Genomic DNA, 23954 nt, shown 5'->3' with positions numbered 1-23954 from the left:
TTAGTTTTGATGTTATATTTGTTATTCTCGTCGGATTTTGTCCAATGCTTAATTCGTTTCTGTGTGTGTTACATTTTAATGTGTCGTCGTTCTCCTCTTATATTTAATGCGTTTCCCTTGCTTTTGGATTGTGACCGGGATTTGTTTTTTTTTATCGATTTATGAGTTTTTATAATCGGTATACTACTGTTGCCTTTTTATAGAATTAATATAAAAAAAACACCTTAGTAAACGTGACAAAAATATAAACATCACTTACTTTGAAGGTGTAGTTCTTAGAAAGTGTAATGCAATTTGTTTTTGGAGAACATTCCTGAATATCTTATGAACAAGCATTTTTTCTTTAGGTCAGAATACTTTCTAGTAATGCATAAATGTAACGAAAAATTAAAATATATTTTTTTAAAGTACTGTAACGAATAATGGTTACCTTTTGTGTCTTTTCAGGCTCTGATGTTTCATTGACAATCATTTATTTGTACTGTATTCTTGTCATGAATTGTTGTCATTTTTGTGTTATATTTAACATTGCCATAAAAGCTCGAGATTTGGCTTGCACAAAACCAGGTTTAACCCACCAATTTTTCTTAAAATGTCTTGCGCCAAGTTATAAAAATGGCAATTGATATTTCTTAGTTCTTTTATCTGTGTGAAGCATTGTCGTTTGTTTTTGTTGCACTTCAGTGTTTCAGTTGTTTCGTTGTTTTTCTCTTGTAGTTGATGTGTTTCTATCGGTTTTAGTTTGTAATCTGGATTTCTTTTCTCTCAATCGATATATGACTTTCCTAGTTTTTGGTGGGGTTCGTGTTGTTTATTTTTTGGTTTTCTATGTTGTGTCATGTGTACTACTGTTTGTCTGTTTGTCTTTTTCATTGTTAGCTATGGCGTTGTCAGTTTGTTTTAGATTTATGAGTTGACTGTCCCTTTGGTATCTTTCGTCCCTCTTTTTTAATCAGAAGTATTCCACTGTTGCCTTTAAATACCATATCGTGTATTATCATATTGTTTTAAACGAAAACGAAATGCACGTATACACTAGTTGTTAATGATGTATCTATACGTTTCCTAAAAAACTCGATGTTTATTTGTGTAGTTTGTTTTGTTAACATATATACAATGCATATAAAAGTAAGTTTGTGTGTATTTTGACGGAAAATCTGACTGATTGTTTTCATTTGCCAGTTTTCTAGATGTTTAAATTTGTTTGTATTTCTATCCTGCAATTAAAGAGAATCAAAGGGCTGGATAGCACCTCTGGAAAGTTTGCAACTGTAGCTGTGTATTATTCCAAAAAGGTTATAGATGTGTATTATTTCAAATATGTATTTCATCACAGCTTTGATGTTTTAAACTAAACCATTGTCTCGTCAGTTATTATCAAAAATCACTTTTTTATGTTTATCATAAAAAGTTTTGATATTTTCTCATGATTGCAACCCTAAGCTGTAGATCTAAAATTATGAAATATACATGCAGAAAGCTCTGTTAATTTCTTTAAGTACCATGTCAACTTCAAGGGCCTGTGAATTAGTATTTTTTCATTGGTTTAGGTCCTTCTTATTTGTTTTTAGTAAATTAACACGTAAGGTTTTTTTTATTAGAATTGTTCCACATGTTTCATATTGGGGCCTTCTTAAGCTTTCTACATAGTTTAAACATATTTATTTATAGTGGATTGGGAAACAAGTTTTGCAACTTATATTAATCCCTTTCCACTTTCTACATGTATATGGTACAAAAATTTCTCATTATTGACGACCTTTATTGTGGCCTAAAGTTATTAATACATTTTCATTCTTTGAACTCTTTTTGATAGCATTGGTTCTTTGCCAAAAATACTGCATCCTTACTTATAAATAAGACCGTTACAGTAACTTAAATCAATACAACGGTAAAGAAAGTAAATTAATATTAAAGGCTTTTGTCAAAAATAGGGAACATGTCCATGGGACTCAAATGATGCCCTCGCTAGCATTAACGTTATAAACTCAAGAACTGTAAATGTGACACTACCAAAATTTTTACTTGATCTGAATTATGGGGTAATAAACATTGTGTATTCATTCTTATTATACAGTATTGCTGAATAGAATTGTAAGATCTTGACATTTGTTTTGTGTCAGAAACCTATATGTTATGTCAACAATTTGATCGCAATCCAAATTCAGAGCTGTATCAAGCTTGAATGTTGTGTCCATACTTGTCCCAACTGTTCAGGGTTCGACTTCTGCGGTCGTATAAAGCTGTGCCCTGCGGACCATCTGGTTCCATTTGTAACAAGACACAACCCTAGAGCAGTGAAAATAAATCCACCAAAATTCAAACTTGATCAGTGTTTGTGGTAATGAGAATTGTGTATAAGTTTCAAAACATTTGGTTAAGACAAACTATACTTAGAGAACAGAAACTTAAATTTCCAGCAACTTTTCTTTTTGTAAAGTAGCATTAAACGCTAGAATGGTAAAAGTTACGCAACTAAAATTCAAACTTGACTTGTGAATTGTGGTTATAAGCATTGCGTATCAGTTTCATACAATTTGGTTCAGGCAAACTAAAGTAAGAGAACAGAAACGAATTTTGGGATATACGGAGGTACTTATAAGTAAGGGAAGAATGTACATACTTACAGAAGAACAAGGATAAAACTCAATACAGTGGGAGCATAACAACAGCAGTATGACCACAGGAATAAAAAGTTTATATACGCTAGATTCATAGAATTTTTGTTGTAAGCCATTCTTTTGGTAAATTATGGTAATCATTGCCTCTGTGTTTGGATGACAAATCAATTGAATTTATATTTAAATAGGGCATGCTATGCACATGTGTGTCTGTAATCTATATAAATTTTGAGGTGAAAATGCAGTTATTTAAGCCAAAGGGTACACATCATCATAATTTCATGAACTTAAATCATTTCTACAGCACTTGTCTTCATACTCTGAGCTATGTTATTCTGGGAAGTAGATGCTGACTCGGTTGCTTTTAATATGGATGCTATATGATACGAATTTGCGATAATACACCAGAGGTGGTATGATGTAAATTATTGGAAGAAGACTGAAGAAGAATTGACGTTGGGTCAATGTTTTTCTGCTGTCAGTTTGATCCACTTGAGCATGCTGAACGAGTGAAGGGACCTTATATGCATATTGGAATGTATTTAAATAACGGAATTAAAAGTTTTCAAATGATTTTTGGCATCAAAATCTTCGATCGATGTTTAGACAAAAACAATGCATTTAATTTTTTTTTGATGAAAGCCGGTACCGTATTTACCTGTACTCGTCCATTAATGAGACATTAGACATATAAATATCGAGTATTTTATATTCTATCACCGAGTATCACCTGTGTTTTGTTATAACAAACCATTATCACTTGTCAATTAACCGACGGCATGTTCTCGCATTTCAATCACTCATTCCCGATTTTTTCGATACTCTCGGGCTTTTACCACGTTCACGTACGTACATAGTAAACAGGTAAAACTAGAGCGGAAAAAGTTCATTCATGAAATTTTCATGAATGAAACTGACGCAATCTGGCGTAGATTTCTTGTGATTTTCTCTTCGACGTATGGCAGATCCGCGAAGTAGTGTTTGAGATACTCATTTTCAAAATGAAGTTAAATTCATCTGAATCGTCGGTGAACATTCAATTCTTTTTTATTAAAGCTGTTATCTTTTCAGTCAAATGAGTAGTTACTCAAAATTTTAAAAGAACCTTCCAAGAATAAGAATTCAAACACTAGTACAAGTACTTAATTATCTCGGATCAGAATAAATGGCGATAATCTGTCACCATAAGTTTGAGGCCGATGGCTATGGAAAGTAGCAATAGCAAGCTATAGCAAACTTTCCAAAAACTTAATGCTTGTTAACATTGTTAAGATAAGGCATCCGATCTCGCATAGTTAATCCTTGGTCAAATAGTTACAATATACCAATGATTAACAGAAAAAAAAAGGATATGGAGTATCAATCATTGATACAAAATGAGCAATTACACAGCAAACACACGTTTTATTGCTGTTAATTATTTTATTTTAAGTCACAGTCAGGCCTCCTGCATTGAGCAAATATAAAATATCACCTCATTGCATTCTTGAGACGGCCAATGGCTCCCACTTGAGCGGACTACCTTTCCAACATAATTTGGATAGATTTTAAAGACAAAAATTAAAACAGTTGGCCAGCAAAATCAATTAAATCGTTGTAGGATTAAATATGACTGCGTCCATTTATTGCATCTGCATAGGAAAATCTCAGTACATTGAATGATTTTTACATTTCATCACCAGTATTCCATTATATAAAAATGATCGGATTTGGGCTATTTCATTTGAACATAAATGAGTAAAATTTCATCAATCGCTTGATTTCTCTCGTTGCTGTAATGGAAATTAGATACACAATATTTTTTCTTGTGGAATCGAACTTCTACATAACAATAAAGGAGAGGATATGCTACCAAAACACCCAACGACATTTTTTAAAACTAAAAGAATAACAATATCGTTATAGTTTATAAAACCCATTAATCGTCAAGATAAGAAAAATGCATGAAAAGGTTGTTTCTAGGCACAATATATGCATAACAATGGTTATCAAAACGTTTATTTGTCGCAAATATTTGTACTCCGTTTACTCATACATATTTACCCAAATTATATTGTATATCTTAAAGGTTGCAAATTTTACAGTTTTCATTCTTAGGAATGCCATTTTTTCTACTTTCCCCTCTACCCATAATATGTACCGGTTCGAAATATCCTTGTTCTTTTCGGATAATTTCATGAATATTTATGGCTTCCGTATACAGAACCTCTATTCTAAGACCGTTGCCATGACGCACCATTATATCAGTTGACCTTTTTGATTTTTTTAAATAGACAAATGGATTATCATGTATATCGAGTTCCTTTAGACGTTCCCTACAGAAATTATCAGCAGTGGAATCTTTTCTAGTCAGAATCACAGTTACATAATGAACTTTGTAATGACAATAAAAGTCAGCAAAATAAAGATTTAGATTTGGTGTGAATAAAAAACTGGCATAAATATGTAATCTTAGCGGTCCAAACGGAGAATATTTGAATGGTTGACCTGTCTGGAAATCTACAGTTGTACTGAAAAATAGACCATCCAATCGACCGTTTATTACAGAGCAAGGATCACCGTTATTATCCTTTTTGTATGGGGCCATTATACCACTATGGTCTATTGTAATCGAAGTAAAATATTGTTTTGACTTGTTTCTATAGAAATACTCAATGGAGCGGAAATGACTTTTCTTTCTTTTTATAAATTCAATCGTCTGATTGTAGAGGGTTTCATATTCTGTCTTTGTAAAATCTGAAATCAAATGAATAATATATATGTAATCTCATAACGCGTTTCAAAGGCTACTAACACGAACAATTTTAAAGAATGAAGTTGAAAATTATGAATCTATGAAAAAGGAATATGTGATTAAAAATGCAAGTATTTTAAAACTGATATACGCTGACATTGTCAAATGAGTAGACATGATCAGCTATTGAGTTCCTGAATTTGCAAAATAGTTACATTCATCAATTTCGAAATAATGATAATGAAAAAAAAACCTTTCTAAACAGAAAAATCGAGATATTACAATGACGTCATAAACTTTTTGAGTCTTAATTGGCTTTTTAATACATAGTTGTTTTTTTATTAATAAGTTAAGAGCCAATGTTATCACAAGAAGATTTTTTGCCAACGTAAGATATATTGTAACAAAACTTCTTTTTTTGTAAATATATATGACTATAGTTTTCAAAAGTACCAGGATTATGACAACTTTCACAGGTTAAACAGTATTTGCTGGCCATTTCAGGGTACATAAAATCAATCCCTGTATTTGTTAGGGTTTATGATGATAAGTTTTTTATTTCAGTGATTTCTTTCAATCTTCGAAAAATATGATGAAAAATTGGCTAATCGCATTCTCTCTTTGCCAAATGTAATATATATTAGTATACTTTGAACGGTTTATTTAAAAAGTTGTTATTTGAATGGAGAGTTGACTCATTGGCACTCACACCACATCTTCCAATATCTATTTGAGTAATATTTCTGGTTTGTTAAGTGAATAGTTATACGTTTCAAGTATAAGTAAGGTTTCAAATAACAGTTTTTAAAACATGTGCAGCTCTTATGAAATTCGAATTAAACACAATTTTCACTATTGCATGATTTTCAAAAATTCAGTCAAAAAAATACAACTCTAAACATTAATACTTACAGGTTTTGAAATTAGTTAGTTCGGTATTCACTTCTATTTCTGTTGTGAGCATTTTCTTGCGGTTAAATACAATGGATCCAATGATTACTTTTACTTCACAGATAATAGCAATTGGTAGGTCGAAAGGCAATGTAAAGTTCAATTCTTTTCCGACATGAATAAAAATATGTAATCGATCCTTGGATTGTTTAAAAAATATTATCCATACAGTGTCAACTGTAAACTTTGTTTCGTTGTAAAAAGTATACTTTGATGCAGGAGTATGATCGACTCGGATCGGGAAAGTGACCTGAAATAACAAAATTAAAACAATGAATTGATAACGACATAGTTTTGTCCACTTTTAGGTGTTTCTATTTATCATAGAAGGTAAACTAACAAAAATACGGAACTCTAATTTTAAGATAGTAAGTGATATTACAAACTGAAAAATCAAAAGATCAAACATATCAAACATATCAGACCAATAGAAAACAGTGGTCATAAACCTGATTTGGGACAAGCATTTCCTTATGTAAAAAGCGGTGAAATAACCCTGGTTTTATAACAAGCAAACCTTTCACTTGTAATCTTTTATATTGAAAATAATTGTGTGATAAATCAAACAGACAAATAGGTAAAATGGCAAAAATAGGGGTATAGCAGTCAACATTGAGTATAATATTGATCACGTTAAAAAAAACATCTATGTCAACAAAGAAAAGCAAAATGACATGTAAAAGTACATACGCAAAATTTTCCTTTTTTTATTTTTATAAAGCGATGTAGATAGCATAGAGTAGTAGTTATACCTGTAAAGAAACGTTAAAACTAATTTTAAAGCTTTTATACGGCAAATTTAAATATACTTACAATATCAATGTGTTGATGCCAATACTGAAGGACTAGTTACTCGGCTGATGATTCCCGCAGGGACTAATTGTTATGAATCATTATAAATATACTCAGGTTTTGCGAATAATCATGTTTTAAGAATAAATATCAATTTAAAAAGATGAAATGTGGCTAGAAGTATTTATCAGCATTGCAAAAGAAAAACAATAAACATTGGACATATATGTATGTATGTATTGTTCATAAACGTTTTAATTAATTAAAAACATTCAAGACACATCTAAGCGAGTGGATTCCAGGTTAGTAAGCTACAAATAATGCAAGAAGACTTCGAATCTAAAAGTTCTAGAAAAACTAAGGTGACAACCAATTATGTAACAATATCTTGAGTTTAATAATAATGTACTATGTGTTAACATATACGTATAAAATCAAATATGTGCAAAATTTTAAATCAAAATAAATTGTGAAGCACTTAACTTAAGGTGTAATATTACCAAATCATGGTATGTCACATCCGGTTGTATACGAAAAAAAATATATTCCTTGAATTTGACAGTTGTAGAAAATTAACGCTGCATTTCAATACACTTAGATTTTTCTGAGTCATACACATGTATGTTGCGTGTCTGAAAGCATCATTCCCTATTGATTTGATGGTCTCATAAAATATTTTGGAAAGTTACGGTTACAAAGTTACCAAAGCAGGTAACCAGTAAATTACATTGTTAAAATTGGGTTGTTTACTTCCGGTGATGGTTACTTTCTTATATGCAATGAAATGTAGTGTGCAATTTTCACTGTAGCACTGGAAAGAATTAAACTTTATACATGCAAAGTATTTCTTTGGTTGAAATAAAGGTAAATACTGTACAATTTTAAAAAAAGTGCCAATTTAACAAAGACTAATATGGGAAAATCAATGTTAGTATTACACCTAAAGGAAAGGTACTTATTTCAAACCCAAATCTTAATTCTGAACCATCAAATGTATAAATAGTTTCTTTTTTTCGGTCACATAATTTAGAGTTTAGTGTTACGTATAAAAATAATACTCTATATTATCATGACTATCACGACTCAATTAGCAGTATCAAGATTTCATAAAGAATTTTGACTTTACAGCCTATTTACAACAACTTGAAAATTCCCGCCCTGCATAGAAGTAAGTAATGTATTCATATGGTGCTCTTTTTCAAAGGAAATACGTGATTAAGGTGGTATGGGAGTCTAAAATAAAAATGATAGAATTTGTTCATACTTTGTCAACATGTAGTATCTATTGATACATGTTCAAAAATATCATAAAAATGATAGGTCACCGCGCATTTTCTCAAGCTACAGGTTGTGACAAAATGACAAATTTTGTATGGATTCTACAGGAAATAACAACATTTTGTGAATAGAAACTAAACAAAATGATAGAATTGTAAAATAAATTAGGAAAAGATTGCTTTCAGACAATGCTTTGAGAATATCAAAAGAAAAGATAGGGTCACCGTACGTTTTTTTCGGTTAAGAGACAAACTAGGAAAATTTCATGTAGAGTCCTTCAGAAAATGCACTGTTTTAGAGTTACCTCCCCTTAAAATTGCCAATTTGAAAATATTAAAAAATATATAGAAAATAATCTACACTTGTAAAAATATTAATATTTCTAAGTTATATTCTTATAAATTGATTCTTTTAAATGAAAATTCATATTAAATATCTGCATTCCTGCATCAAATTTTACTAACTTGATAGAATATATGGACCTTAGATTCTCTGTTTTTTACAATCCAAGATGGCGAAAGACACCCATACCACCTTAAGTGTTTAGTGCATTTGCTTAATTTTAAACGGATTTCAACATCCGTTTGAGACATGTCTTTGTCAAGAGTTTATACACACAAAGTTTCTAAACATTTTATATCTATATTTAGTCTAACGTCAATATATATATATAGATTTTTTCAACAGATGATGACATAAATTATGTTAATTTACATAATCTTATTCCCCAGATTAGTCAATCTTTGAGTTTAAACCTTTTGTAACAGCAAACGCAGAAGGAATATATGCGCATAAACTTAAAAACTGTTGACACACAAATTTGTCTCGTATGTCTGCATACAATTCAGAAAAAGACCATCGGATAGACACCATTGCTTATCAGTTAAGGTGCTTGACCATGATTGCGTAAAAATGGTCAAAGTACACAGTAATGTAACTCTATAGAAAATACCGTTATTTATTGTAAGACGTCCGTATCAATCTAAATTAAGTAAAAATTTATCCAAAAAAAATTCGATGAAGCATAAACTAATGAACAGATATTCAAAATTGCCGTCTAACTGTAATCACACTTTGTATTTGATATCAATATTCTTTCACAAGTAGTTCCAACGAAACTAATTTAAGCAATTGCTGACGCCATTGTGGTCATAGTCATTGTCGTCATCGGAAAAGCAGTCCGTTTATCGCGCTTTCCGTGACTTTCTACCAAAGTGAGATTACATAAGCACCTTTAGTCATTTTAAGCATTAACTCAAAACTGGTTGATTTATGTTCAAATGTGTTCTCTTTAATTAATAGTATAAACATATTACCTCTGTGTGATTTCTTACAGGAAATTGCAAGGACATTACTTCGTTTAATAGTAAAGAAATATCAATGTCTTTTTTCTTTTTCATCTTCGCAACTGAAAAAAGAATCATATCTTAAAATAGCATCTAAATGATGTATATTACGATTTCAATATAAGTGTAGTACAAAGTAAAATCTCAAAAAAACTAAACTCAAAGGAAAATTCAATCGGAAAGTCCATAATCACATGGTAAAATCAAATGACAAAACATATCAAAAACAAATGGTCAAGAACTGTCATATTCCTGTCTTGGTACAGGCATTTTCAAATGTAAAAAATGGTGGATTATACCTGGTTTTATAGCGCTTACCCTCTCACTTTGTTGACAGTCTCTTCAAATTCCGTAATATTTAAATAGATGCGTGAACTAAACAGACATGATAAATAATATAGTCAAAATATGGGAACACCAGTCATCATCGTCAACAATTTTAAAAGGAACAATTGAACAGAACACATAAACATCTTTCTACAAACACATTCATTGATTCGCGTGTCTGACGTCAGAAAATTATATACGTCACATGTTTTTATCGTTCAATGTTTATACAAACAATTTTAAAATTTCACATGGACAATGTTAGCAGACAGCTTAAAAAAAAACAAAAGTATGTAAGACTTAATTTTAGAAATAGACCGAGATTTTAAATTATCCAAAAGTTAAATAGAATTTATAAGAATCCACAAATTTTATTATTTTTCATTCGACCATGTTATTCCATAATTTTGACGTTTGTAGTTCAACGTATTTTCTAATGCATAATAGAAATAAACTCATCATAGACACCAGGACTAAATTTTCTATATACGCCAGACGCGCGTTTCGTCTACAAAAGACTCATCAGTGACGCTCGAATCCAAAAAAGTTTAAAAAGGCCAAAAAAAGTACGAAGTTGAAGAGCATTGAAGACCAAAATTCCTAAAAGATTGGCCAAATACAGCTAAGGTAAAATATGCCTGAGGAAGAAAAGCCTTAGTATTTCAAAAAATTCTAAATTTTGTGAACAGAAATATATCGTAATGACATATGATATTTTAATAGAACAATATTAACTGACGGAAGTACAGAGTCACGTTATAAGAACCAAAGAAACACGAAAAGTCGCATATACAAAACACACCAGCAAAAAATGAAAAATAATACAAACACATTGACGGGATGTTTAAGTACCGAACCATGTTAAACGGACATCACATAAAAACAACCCAACAGTAAAAGTAATATTAATAATTTGATAATAGAACAAAGAAAAATGAAAGAACAATATAACACGTTGTTAAGATGATAAACAACATCAGTACGCAGAATCTATGCACCAAGACCATCATGTATTATTAGTACAGTATAGCTTCCAATTTAATTTCTGGCTTCAGTTGATACATTTTAATCATAGGAGATTCCCGCCCATGTCAAGTTGTCTGATATCAAATATGTCCATGTTTTAATAGAGACTTTTTGTCATTCATTTTTGCAAATACAATTACAGAAAATTATTACAAACCAGTTAATGTTTGCGTGGTAAGAGAAATCATCAAATATTAGCATCATATTACTTTGCTTTGAAATATACCAGCTAGTTTCGTGATTTTATTTTTGTTTAAATTAATATTTCAGATAATTTTTTTCATTTCATTACTTTATTATCAGACGAGCAGTTGGATTCTATCACGATTTTTCATCAGTTATCAAAGTACAAGCGCTTTAAAAGTGTGAATTTCATCTTGCTTGAGTGATATACAATAAATTAAATACATTAAAGGAATATTCTTTTTGTTTGAAATATTAAGTGTAATATCCCACCTAGGGACATTATGTTTTTATGTTTGTGCATTCGTTGGTTTGTTCATTTATCTAACCGTCCGTTCTTTTGTCCATTTGTCCCGCTTTAGCGGTAAATTTTGTTGGTCAAGGTAGTTTTTGATGAAGTTGAAGTTTGATCAACTTGAAACTTAGTACATATAGTAAGATCTCTCAAATTTTAATGCCAATTTCACCGTTCACTAAAAATAGTAAAAGATAGTGTGAGTTGGGTATCTATGAACTATGGAAAAATTCTTGTTTATGTTATCATCCTTATAATTATTTCTATCCATATTGGTTTTATGATAAACATTATTTCTATTGTGTTTTTATTATGAAGTTGGCACAGATAGTAACGTGTTAAAGTTCTACCTAAAAAGTGTGTGCTTCCGTAGGCTAAAACCGTATAATGTTCTTCCATTCCATTCTCCTTTTTCAATCCATAGATCTCAAGGCAATATTCTGTTCCAGAAACAAAGATCATTGGTAAATCGTGGTCATTTACTGTGACATCAGCTATCATTGTTACGCCATTAAGTGATATTATATCGGGTCGTAAAAATAGAAGTAAACAATTCATTCTTTCTGGTCCATGAATCTCGAAATGCATTTTTCTATTCCCACCATCAATTTTTCCATGAAAGAGTATTCCTTGACTCTTTGCCATACCGCTTTGCTATCTTTAACAATCTGATTACATGTAGAATCGATCTCCAACTAACCCAAGGTCACATCATAGGTTTTAGGTATAACAACTAATGAGGTTGACTAACTATCCTGCAATAGAATAATGTATCAGCTAAGTTTTAAGTTTCATTTTTAGAAATACTCAAAACACAGTTTTCGGGATACGCGGACCAGTTAAAATGTTTCACTGAATAATCGAATTGTTCACGTAAGGAAATACATGAGTATAAACATGATAGATATTTTTATTACTTGTAGAATATATTTTGAAATATTTAGAATATGATAAAAATGATAGGTCCAGAAGCTTGTTTTCAAGTTACTTTCTGTGAAAATATAACACGTTTAGTATATTTTATACAAGGAATGGAATCTTATTATGAACACAGGGTAAACTAAGTTGCATAATTAGGGATAAAATGTAAGAGAATTTGACCTACCGAATTAGACATACCTGATGTGTACCAACATAAGCAACACGACGAGTGCAAAATGTGGCGCGGATCTGCTTCCCTGTCCGGCGCGACTGAGATAACTCCCAGTTATAGGTGATGTTTATGTTCCTCAGTCTTAAGTGTGTACTTTTGGTTTTTTTTTCCTTTTGAAGCCATGGCATTGTCAGTTTGTTTTTCGATTTATGAGTTTGACTTTCCCTTTGATAGTTTTTGCCTCTCTCTTTTCAAAACTGCTTTTAGGATAACAAGAGAAAAAATTGGGTTACAAAACACTATTTCCTACTACAACATTAAACAGAAATATTGTGCAAGTGTTTTTAATCCGTTATCGTTCTGGTGAGCAACGAAATATAAATATATTAGATTCATCGTTGTAGATTGAAATAACACTTTCGAATAATAAGTTGATATTTGTGGGGAAATAAGTCTGTGATACTGGTTTAAATAGATACCGAAAAGATTAGAACAAGAGGAATTAACACATTCACCTCATATTGTCCGATTGTGGTTGCAAACTAATTTTCCTTGAAAACTGAACAAATGTTTGTTTTGCGTGATTTATCGGTAGTTAAGAAAGTTAAATCCACGTTCGTAAATTTTGAAAGGTCGATTTCGTTCGATAAACAACTTCCTCCTGAATTGTTGAAATATACCTTAACATTAACCATAATACCTTCGTGTATATAAGGTAAATGTTTTCTAATACAAGGGTATACTATTGTTAACAAATGTACTATCAGTATCTGTACGTTTTATCACAAAAAAAGTGATATCGAGGGTTATCATGCTTCATTGATTTGATCAAGTGAGAATTGACCTCTTCTTTTAATACCTTATTATATAATATATGGATATGAATGGACCCTCGCATACTTCTTGTAATTCATTCTTTCGGTCAACTTTGTCGATTTGATAACATACATGCAGAACTATGACACTTAATACAAGAAACACAAAGTAATTAAAAAACCACTCAAACTAGGGTTATTATATAGTATGTAAACATTTGATAAAATGCACTTCATTCACTAAAGATTTATAAACTACACAAAAGTGTGCTATGCAATTGATTTGAAAGAGTACTTTATCATTGTTGATTAGTGATTGAAATATTACATAATTGTATCGTTTTGGTGAATATTGACTATTCTTTTCTAGTCCATAGATCAGAAATTGTCAAAAACAAATTATCTCACAAGATTTTAGAGGTAAAAGAATCGTTTAACTAAGGCAAATACAAGGTACAATGTAAAATCACAAAAATACTGAATACTGAATACTAATAATTGCCATTGAGCATGAAAGGATTACAAACTAAATAATCATTTACCCATAATAAAAAGTAAAAACATAATATGACATCATAACATATTTCAGTCTGCTGGACCCAAGTTAACCAGCAGCAAAGTAAACAGTTCTTTGGTAATAATTTTAACAAAACAGGTAATTTCATTATTGAAATTTGTTGCTATCACATTTTTGAAGAGGAGTACAAGTTTGAAACATACATCCCTCATTTAAAGCTCTGAATACTTGTCAGGTTTTGGCTACATATCCTGTTTTACTGAGATCTTCAAATATGTGTTTTCAAGTATTGTAGCCTGGAGTATTATTGACATTAAATGAAGTGTCAAAACGCGGATCTGTAGCTGTTTAAAAGGTACTGTTAATGTGATACCGTTCATTCGGTCGATACATCTTCTGGTGGACTGTTAGTCATCCATGGTATCACGAGACCAGTGGCTAAATCTCTTGTAAATGCGTGAAAATACGCGGATATATTTTGATTGAAATTTGCTGTTTTCGAAACATTTTGAAAATAGTTATAAACATAGGGATATATATCTTCATCATGCAAAGCGCTGTTTCTTGTTTGAATTTGAATACAGCTTAGGGGTATTCTGGTTTGATCAATTGTCCAACGTTTGTATACGTTTTTGTTTTTCAAATATTGTTGTCTCGATCATAACTGCAGAAAACGTTCGAAATGCGCATCATAACAACACAATCTAACATTTAAAACGATTGATATGACGCCCTTCTCATCTATTATACAATGCATATATACACACAAAAGTTATCCTTCCAATATTCAAATGTTTGAGGAGTAATTATCTGTCAGGTGTGTAGAGCTGAGTGATTGTTTAACAATTATCAAACAGAAACTAACAAGGAAGTTTTTATAAGTTGATATTTGTGCTAAATTACAAGTATGATATAATAAAAATAGGGTGTATAAAATGTTCTTAAGATGAGCATGTCTGAGTTTTCTAACCAGCTTCGTATAAGGGAAGAGCAAGTGATTATCTTTTTTTACAATTACCTTGAAAAGCGACGGTTAATGAAAAATCCGAATGAAATTACAAAATTTTCTTCCGCATGTATCAATGAACAGGAACAGCAAACTGAAATAGTCATGCGCATAAAAAAAATCCTTATATACATATGTATTTGCAAAAAAATATTATGTGAGTTATGACTTACATTATTTGACTATAGGATTGAATCAATACTATAATCAATGTTTTGTCTTATCGCTGATTTCTAATGTGGTTTAATGTGTAAACTGATGTGTTCATGTAATATAAATTCAGTAAATATATATATAATCAAACTAAGGTTATATTACATAACAAACAGGATATACCAAGGAGAAACTCAAGGATAATAACTTGAGAAGAAACTGACAACTTTATGGCTGAAAAATGTTTGTAAGGTTTACAAATATATCATGAGAAAAAAATGAAAATCTGAGACTGTCTGCAAATGGTAACTGTATAAAACGAAGTCAATCTATCAGAATAATACAAAAAAATCAAATGTTTGCTTTAGACATTATCTCTTAATTGTTATAAAAAAAAACGTCTGCCAAAACTCTTTGATGGTTTGACAGAGTACCCGCGAAAATTAGTTGGTTTACAGTGATTGTTGTGAAACTTTAATCACAGGCTGTGTCTGTTTGTTACCTTCATAACACTAAGTCCACTTGTCAATGAAAAGCAGCAAATTGAAAATAATTTTTTTTTTTTAATTTTGCTCTGGATACTTTCTTTTTGGTCATAAACAAGCTTATAACCTAATTTCATAAAATTCAATGTAGGTTTGACAAAATTAGTGTTGTCAAACTTTTACCTGAGACTTAATCTGATTGGTAACTGTAATATGATTAAGTAGATCTATCAGTAAAAAATAATCGATATGTCGCGCTTTTGCGAAATGAATAATCAAACTCGACATCAAAAGACAAATTTTTTTCACTATGGTTGTATCTGTAGTCGGTTCCATGATTTTAATAAACGTAAAAAGTGTTTAACTGGTACATTATTAAGTAAGGAATTTCACTAACACAAGTTTATCAAAACGTATACTCAATCCTCCATAAAAATACAAAGATTTAGTTAAGGAGTATGGCTACACGTCTCATTATAAACAACGGTATATTACTGGGTCTACCAAGTGCTTATCGAAACCTTTTTCTAAAGTATTAGCATCAATTTATCAACAATCAAAGCCCGGCCTTAAATGTTTTAGAAACTGGCTGTTATAGAGGTGGCTTGAATCAGATGTGATTATTGAAACATTCCAAAGATCTTTTAGAGTACATACAATCTCAGACTCTTTCATCTTGAAATAGTAATAAAACATGTGTACCATTCCAATCTAAAAGACAAATTTAAAGAGTTGGTCCTCCTTTATTTCATCAAAAGAACGGCCAACGTAGATACAAGTTTTTGTCTTGGGGGATACATCTTACTTTGTCAAAAACACAACAGAGTCAAACAAAAGATTCTCTAAAACTGACATTATCTAGATGCTAAATTTCTTGATCGTCAAAATATTCATTACGTTTAGGGGGCGTGTTTTTCAACCAATTATTGGTATTCCCATGGGAACTAATTATGCCCGTCTTCTTGTCGACTTGTTGCTTTATTCTTATAAGGCTGACTGCATACAGGCACTTCTTATGAAGAAGGACAAGAAGTTAGCAATATCGTTTAACTTTACTTTCCGCTATATAGATGATGTTTTCTCATTAAATGATTCAAAATTTGGTGACTATGTTGAACACATGTTTACCATCGAACTAGAGATAAAGGATACAACAGCTACAAATAAATCCTAGTGCCGGTTGAAAACAAATGTTTACGACAAAAGAGATGATTGCAGCTTCCCAATTGTGAACTTTCCATTTCTATTAGCATAATTCCAGCAGCGCCTGCATGCGGAATATATATCTCCCAATTGATACTATATTCCCGGGCTTGTATTTCCTATCATGATTTCCTTGAATGAGGGTTGCTGCTCACAAGGAAACTTTTGAACCAAGAGTTGCAAATGGTGGAGTTAAATTCATCCCTTCGTAAATGTTACGGACGACATCACGAGTTGGTTGGCCGTTATTATATAAACTCATCATTGATATCAGGATAAAATTTTGTATTTACGCCAGACAAACGTTTCGTCTACCAAAGACTCATCAGTGACGCTCGAATCCAAAAAAAGAGCATTAAGGTAGAAAAGCCTTAGTATTAAAAATTCAAAAGATTTGCAATTAGTTAATTTATAAATATGACCATATCAATGATAATTCATGTTAGAATATCCGTTTCACAGATGATATCGCATATCTTCCTTATACCGTAAGCACAATCCCCCTCCCTTTCAACAAACACGACCCACCGACTAAGACTATTTACCGGATTTGTTATAATATGAGCAACACGACGGGTGCCACATGTGGAGCAGGACCTGCACACCCTTCCAGACCTGGTGGTATTCATGATGGTCTTTAGTTTTCTATGTTATGTCTTGTGTACTATTTTTGTCTGTTTGTCTTTTTATTATTCATGCGTTGTCATGTTTTGTTTCGATCTATCTTTCGCCCCTCTTTTTTTAATGCAAACTTGTTCAAAATCAGGCTGGTCTTTGTTAGTCTTGTATGTTTTTTTTAAATTTTACTTCATGTGAATATTTTGGATTTTAGTGTGATTGAATTAGTTTCCATTTGTGTTAAAAGCTCAGGTAAAGTGCACCTCTAGGTTCAGGATTTTCTCGCTGTGTTGAAGACCCATTGGTGGGCTTATGCTGTTTTTGCGCTTTGGTCGGGTTGTTGTCTCTTTGACACATTTCCCGTTTCACTTGCAATTTTATTATGACTTTTTATTAAGTATACATGTTACTGTATTTCAATTAGACTTTAATACGGAACTTATTTATAAAGTGTCTAAAATATTGTTCACATCGGTTAATAGGAGTCATAAAATAATGATATAAATCTTATATTATAGTTATTAGTTTATATGAATATAATAATGCTTACTTAATTTTAACTGTTGTGCATGAATTACGATTCAGATAAAACACATTTATATAAAAAGAAATCAAACTAAACAAACTGCAACTATTCTTATATAATTTATTACGTCTGTTTAAGACATTCATAACATATTTTCATCGTGTTATATAATGGGTTGGTCCATTAAAAAAGCACTGTTAATGACATCCCTTTTCTAATGTCCCTGTAATGGAATAATTTCTAGTGGGATGTCACATTCCAACGCAAAGATAATTTTTAAGTCCTTGTTCCTTTAAACAAGGAATTTCAATTATTCGGCTTGAGAATTCCTAATGAAAAAAATCCAGGAAATCGCTTCGGACGCATGAAATCCTCCGTAACAAATATATATATCATAAAGGTCAACCTAAATCATTATGGTGTTCGTAAAACTGTCGAATAAACTCATCATGCATACAAAGATTCAAATGGGTGTCTACAAAAGACCCATCGGCAACGTTCAAATAAAAAAAAGATAGGAGGCCAAATAAAATAAGACTTGAAGATCATAGAGGATACAGAATTCGGAAGTGTTTTGAAAAAAACCTGATACGGTAATAAATCTTTTTTTTTTATTAACAAACAGGTTTCTTACCATGTGTCTGTCAGTGTAAGAATTAAGTCCCAGTAATTAAAATATTTCAATCCTTTATTATTGATTTTTCATAGATAAATAAAATCTTATACATAAGAAAGTAATGAATGAGGTTGCTAAATTTTATGTTGCTTTTTGTGCTTTTTTGTCATATATTTGTTTTTATGGTGATTTAGATTATAACACAATGTTTGTTTTGATTCGACTGTCATACATGTGTTAGGTCTAGCTAGCTATAAAACCAGGTTCAATCAACCATTTGCTTCAGGAATATGACAGTTGTTATCCATTCGTTTGATATGTTTGAGCTTTTGATTTTGCCATTTGCTTAGGGACTTTCCTTTTTGAATCTTCCTCGGAGTTCAGTATATTTGTAATTTTACGTTTTTTAAAGTTAATTTTTAATAAAGTACATATTAAATGATAATTCACATCAACATCGAAAGTATTAATTCTTCCCTTGATGCATTGGCCTCTTGGTCACCAGTAAAATGACATGAAGGATACCCGACTTTACACTCGTACATCTGTATTATTGTTGTCTCGAGCTCCTCTTCGACAAATGCATCAACTCTGTTATTGTAGTACTTCTTCTTCTTCTCATACCATACTACCTTGTTCAGGTCAACCTCTTTTTTTATATTGGAGCTGGCTTATGATATTTGGGATGAACGTGTTTCTTACAACCTGTTCATGTCTGGAATATAGTGATTCGGATCCCCATATCTAAACCAAATAGTATATTATAGTCTAAAGTTCTGTAATGAAACCTTTTTTAGTTTTTACAGTCAAAATCTAAATAAGAATGAATGAGATGTTGTGTGAATGCCAATGAGACAACTATCAACTAAAGTTCAAATGAAGTGGATGTAAGAAATTAACCAAGAGAAACTTTTTAGTCTCAATTGATAAGACCTTTATAGTACATAAACGATTTTTTTGCTGGGTTCGTTCCTTGTCAACTTAATCAAAACGGCAGAAGTTTGACGATGTTCAACTCTCGTAAATCAATAAGAAAGAAAAAATATAAATGTAACAATCAAAGACTCAGAATTGCACTTAAACTATGAAAGTATTTAGACTGAGTACGTCATCAGGATAAACATGCATCAACCGACATGTGAATCACACATTGACAACATCTTGCAATCAGGAATAGAACACAACCTGTAAAAGTGTAGATCAGATACATACAGTATACCGATATTAAAATTTAAAGACTATAAAACAATCGCTAGTGAGTTGAAACACCAGCATATCATAAAGGTCAATTAATTCGTGAAAGTAACCGTAAAACTTATATAGTGTTGACAAAAGTCGTTCTTTCGAAATAACGTTTTTGGAGTTTTTTTAGTGTAAGGAGCACGCCCATGTTAATGTTAGTTTTTGAACATGCATGAGCGCAACTATAAATTGGAAACGTATTGCAATGACACAGAACGTATGTTTCTGCTGTAAATGTGTAGTTGGCAGTTAGAAAGTTGCAACCAACATGTTTGTCATAAATTCATTTTTGAAGTCGTTCATCTGCGTAAATATCGAGTAAAATAATCAATATAGGACTCAGACCCGCAGTTTGCAAGATGCATTTGTCTTAATTTCTTGAGAAAGTTTTCTTTGAAATATCCTTCGTATCAATACAAAAACAATATCTGCTGATAGATTATCTGTTGAAATATCATTCCACCAAACTCAACAAATATCATGTCGACAAAGCAGTGAACATTTTTATCAATGTTACACTGATCGTAACATACACTAACGTTTTTCAAAAACTTTAAGAAAATACTGTAGATAAGTTTTTATCAATAACTCTTGAAGATACTTTTGTCGAAAACGGGAATAATGTAGCAGCTGAATATTACGAATTCCTTTGAGTCATTGATTTCATTTTAAAAACCAGTTATCTTTAAGATAAAATTATCATGATTCATTACTTAAAGGTTATAAGAGAGTGGCGAAATATACCAGAGGGACGGTAAAACTCATAGATTGAAAATAAACTGACAACGCCATGGCTAAAAAAAACGACAAACAGACAAATAATAATAAAGAAGACCCAACAAAAAGAAAACTAAAGACTAACCAACGCAAAAAACTAGGGGTGATATCAGATACTCCGGAAGGGTAAGCAATATAAGATACAGTATAAGATTATGTGGGTCCTCGGTGCTTTTCAACTTCATTCTTTAGACGACATTTTACCTTGTTTTTTCGTGCTTCATTGATGAGTCTTCCGTGGGCGTCAGACGTTTAAAATTACAAGTCTGGTATATTTGATGTTTTTTTTTTTTTATAAATTGCATATTTTACAAAGATTGTTTTTAGGAATTCCAGTGGGTCTACTTTCTCCTCTTCCAATTATTGGTACTCGTTCGAAATGCCCTTGTTGGTTTTCAATTATTCTTGAAATGTTCACTGCTTCTGTATAAAACACTTCAACACGAAGTCCGTTGCTTAAATAAACTATAACTTCATAAAAATCTTCTTTTGTTTCACTGAGGTATATGAACGGATTCTGTCTTATATCAAGTTTAAGAAGTCGTCCTTCACAAAATTTATCAGTTGGAGACCTTTTGGGAGTTAATACGACGGTCACATAATGAACCCGATAATGACAATAAAAATCTGCAAAATATAAATTAAAGTTTGGTGTAAATAATGTACTGGCATCAATATGTAATCTAACTGGTCCATATAATGATTCGGGCAAAGGCTTCATAGTCTGAAAATCTACAGCAGTACTAAAAAATAATCCATCTATATGTCCGTTTATAACAGAACACGGATCTCCATTATTGTCCTTTGTATAAGGCTTCATTATCCCACAATGATACTCTCTTATGGAGGCAAAGTACATTTCTGATTTATTTCTATACAGATAGTCAATAGTATGGAATTTCCCTGGTAAAGTTTTGATGAAACTTAACGTCCTGTTGAAGAGAGCTTGGTATTCTTGTTTGGTAAAATCTAGAAAGAAAGCATTGAATCATGGCAATTTATACATTTTTTGTTTACTAATTATATTCAGGTAGTTATCTAAATACGGGCGGCTAGTTACTATAAAACACCGGAATTGATCTTTATAATCAATCAAGAGTAAACATACTTATATAAGAAAAAACAAAGTTACTCTTCAACAATTCAATGCTGATGTCGTCCTTTCTCGTATCTATAAGGTAAACGTATTACTAGTATTACATTCAATCGGGTTAATGTTGGTGTTTTGTGTACCCAAGGCAGGTGACGGATGTCAACTTTGGAGCGCCATGATTAGATATAAATGTAGAGTATAATTTGTTTTATTTATTTATGAATAGCTACAGTGTATATATCTACAATGGAAATTTCGAAACCCATCGAAATATTTTATTCGAAAAGACCATAAAATTCTCATAAAGTTGATGCAATATGATTGTAGAATATGGAAACCGTAGGCGAGTTCCGTTCTATGACTGGCATGATACTATTTGACTTCAATTTCTCAAACAGATATACAGTTATAATAACGCACATAAATTTTTTTCCAGGTTTTTATTATAAAGATTTAGAAACTGTTAATATTGTCACCTAAGGGAGAATCAAAAATACCGTTTGTCTTTTATGTAAATGACTTATCACAGCTATTTCTGAAACCAATCCTTTTTATGGTGAAACATGACAAAAAGAACTCCAAGATTTAAAGGATGTGTGTCATTTATAGTAACTGGTGCAACTGAAAAATATAAACTTACACGATTTAAATCTTAACTTTTCACTGTTTACTTCATTCGCAATAATTCGAACCACATCACTTTCATATAAAACAGAGCCAATTATAGCTTTTATTTCACAGTTCCTAGCTGCATGGAGTTTGAATGGTAATGTGAATTTCAGTCGCTTGCCAGTATGTATAAAGAAACTTATCTTTTCGCCATGCTGTTTAAACATCAAAATCCAGGTTTTATTTGACTGGTATTTCTGATTACTCTTTAAAGTATACCTAGAATTTGGCTTATGGTGTACACTAATTTGGAGATTATCCTACAACAAGAAAAGTTCCATGCTTTAGTTTCAGGTCTTTATTCACTGGAAGAAAGAAAAAAGTAAAATAACAAAAATATAAAAAAAATAAGAAAATGTTTGTTCTATTAAAAACTAGAACACTTTAGTTCTGTATGCAGCTTTTTTCAATGTTTCAACTTTTTACTACAGACAAATATCATTTAAAACTAATGAAAATCTGTGTTGCAATATTTCCATTCTTTTGTCAACTGAAAGAGTGAAGAACTGTTATAGCTGTTTAAATAATTTCATAATAAAAGAAACTGAAGGACGCCTCCGGGTGCGGTAATTTCCCGCTACATTGAAGACCTGTTGGTGACCTTCTGCTGTTGTTTTTTTCATTGGTCGGGTCGTTGTCTCTTTGACACATTCCCCATTTCCATTCTCAATTTTATTATCTATATTTATCAATATAAAGAAGGATAAAGAAACACATATGTCTATATCTTAGTTTTAGTTTGATAGTTATTTTATATTCTTTTCACGTTTATACATATATATGTCTAGATTATTTCGGCATACTATGATCATATGTCTTTTGTACACTCAAAGAATTATATTATCAAACCTTTTGGTCAAAATAATTATTTGTATTTAAAGTGTGTCTGCACTGACGTTCAATGAGTTGTCGGAGAATGATGTTATAGTTTTTTTTTCTCAAAAAACCATTGCATACATTTTTTGCAATGTAAACCCAAATCGATTGGCGAAAAAATTGCATTAATTTTCATATGTTTTTTTCTGTATTATTCTTATAATAAGAAGATAATCCTATAAATCGACGCTCGTTGTATAAATGCTGGCAAAACCGATATATCGTATTATAACAAACTTATGTTACTTCAAATTATTTAATGTCATATTCAGTTTCAAGAGAATTGCGGCTAGTAAAAAAAATCGACACTTTTAATGTAGTTAGTCAATACAAAGATTGACAAACTCACTTAATGACTTTGATTCGTGCATCATTTGGCGAGTCTTTTTTTACTGTTGGTTGGATCTGAATAGCTTTCCTTTCATTAAACTCAATTTAATTGCAATGGTTAAAAAGATAATAATGGTAGATAGGCTTTTACTGTCCAGTGGATAATAATGCATGCATATTTTAATGTAAAACAAATATATATGAAACCTACTATGAACTAGAAGGACATGCAGTGCTACATTTAAATGTGGATTTCACAAGATAACTGTCTATAGAAAATATATGTCGTCCGGAATAGACTGATCTCAAACCGAAAAGTTTTACTTCTTCCTCATCTGTATATTCGGAATACTCATGGAATAGGCAGAAAATACTAATTTTT

The 23954-nt window shown here is 31.2% G+C and overlaps 2 protein-coding genes across 2 annotated transcripts; both read right to left on the bottom strand.

Moving 5' to 3' along the window:
• Positions 1–4606: 4606 nt before the first annotated feature.
• On the bottom strand, positions 4607–15085 carry LOC143047970 (uncharacterized). Its single transcript, XM_076221349.1, has 5 exons — positions 14997–15085; positions 11904–12308; positions 9693–9784; positions 6268–6556; positions 4607–5357 (listed from the first exon to the last, which is right to left on the bottom strand). The coding sequence occupies exons 2-5, from the start codon at positions 12196–12198 to the stop codon at positions 4684–4686; spliced, it is 1350 nt and encodes a 449-aa protein (XP_076077464.1). The 5' UTR covers positions 12199–12308; positions 14997–15085; the 3' UTR covers positions 4607–4683.
• Positions 15086–20895: 5810 nt separating this feature from the next.
• On the bottom strand, positions 20896–22651 carry LOC143047969 (phytanoyl-CoA hydroxylase-interacting protein-like). Its single transcript, XM_076221348.1, has 2 exons — positions 22338–22651; positions 20896–21573 (listed from the first exon to the last, which is right to left on the bottom strand). The coding sequence occupies exons 1-2, from the start codon at positions 22531–22533 to the stop codon at positions 20897–20899; spliced, it is 873 nt and encodes a 290-aa protein (XP_076077463.1). The 5' UTR covers positions 22534–22651; the 3' UTR covers position 20896.
• Between the last annotated feature and the right edge of the window lie 1303 nt (positions 22652–23954).

Source organism: Mytilus galloprovincialis, chromosome 10, assembly GCF_965363235.1.
Source record: "Mytilus galloprovincialis chromosome 10, xbMytGall1.hap1.1, whole genome shotgun sequence".
In the NCBI taxonomy this organism is placed as follows: Eukaryota; Metazoa; Mollusca; class Bivalvia; order Mytilida; family Mytilidae; genus Mytilus; species Mytilus galloprovincialis.
The sequence above is the reverse complement of the archived record's forward strand: the minus strand, read 5'-3'. Positions and strand labels throughout refer to the sequence as shown.

Coding starts and splice junctions, on each gene's coding strand:
- LOC143047970 (XM_076221349.1), bottom strand. CDS start 12,198: ATGGCAAAGAGTCAAGGAATACTCTTTCATGGAAAAATTGATGGTGGG. Junction 9,785..11,903: donor CGGAAGCACACACTTTTTAG/GTAGAACTTTAA, acceptor TTCTTTTTTCAG/TTGCGAAGATGAAAAAGAAA. Junction 5,358..6,267: donor ACTAACTAATTTCAAAACCT/GTAAGTATTAAT, acceptor ATTTGATTTCAG/ATTTTACAAAGACAGAATAT.
- LOC143047969 (XM_076221348.1), bottom strand. CDS start 22,533: ATGTTTAAACAGCATGGCGAAAAGATAAGTTTCTTTATACATACTGGC. Junction 21,574..22,337: donor AAAGTTAAGATTTAAATCGT/GTAAGTTTATAT, acceptor CTTTCTTTCTAG/ATTTTACCAAACAAGAATAC.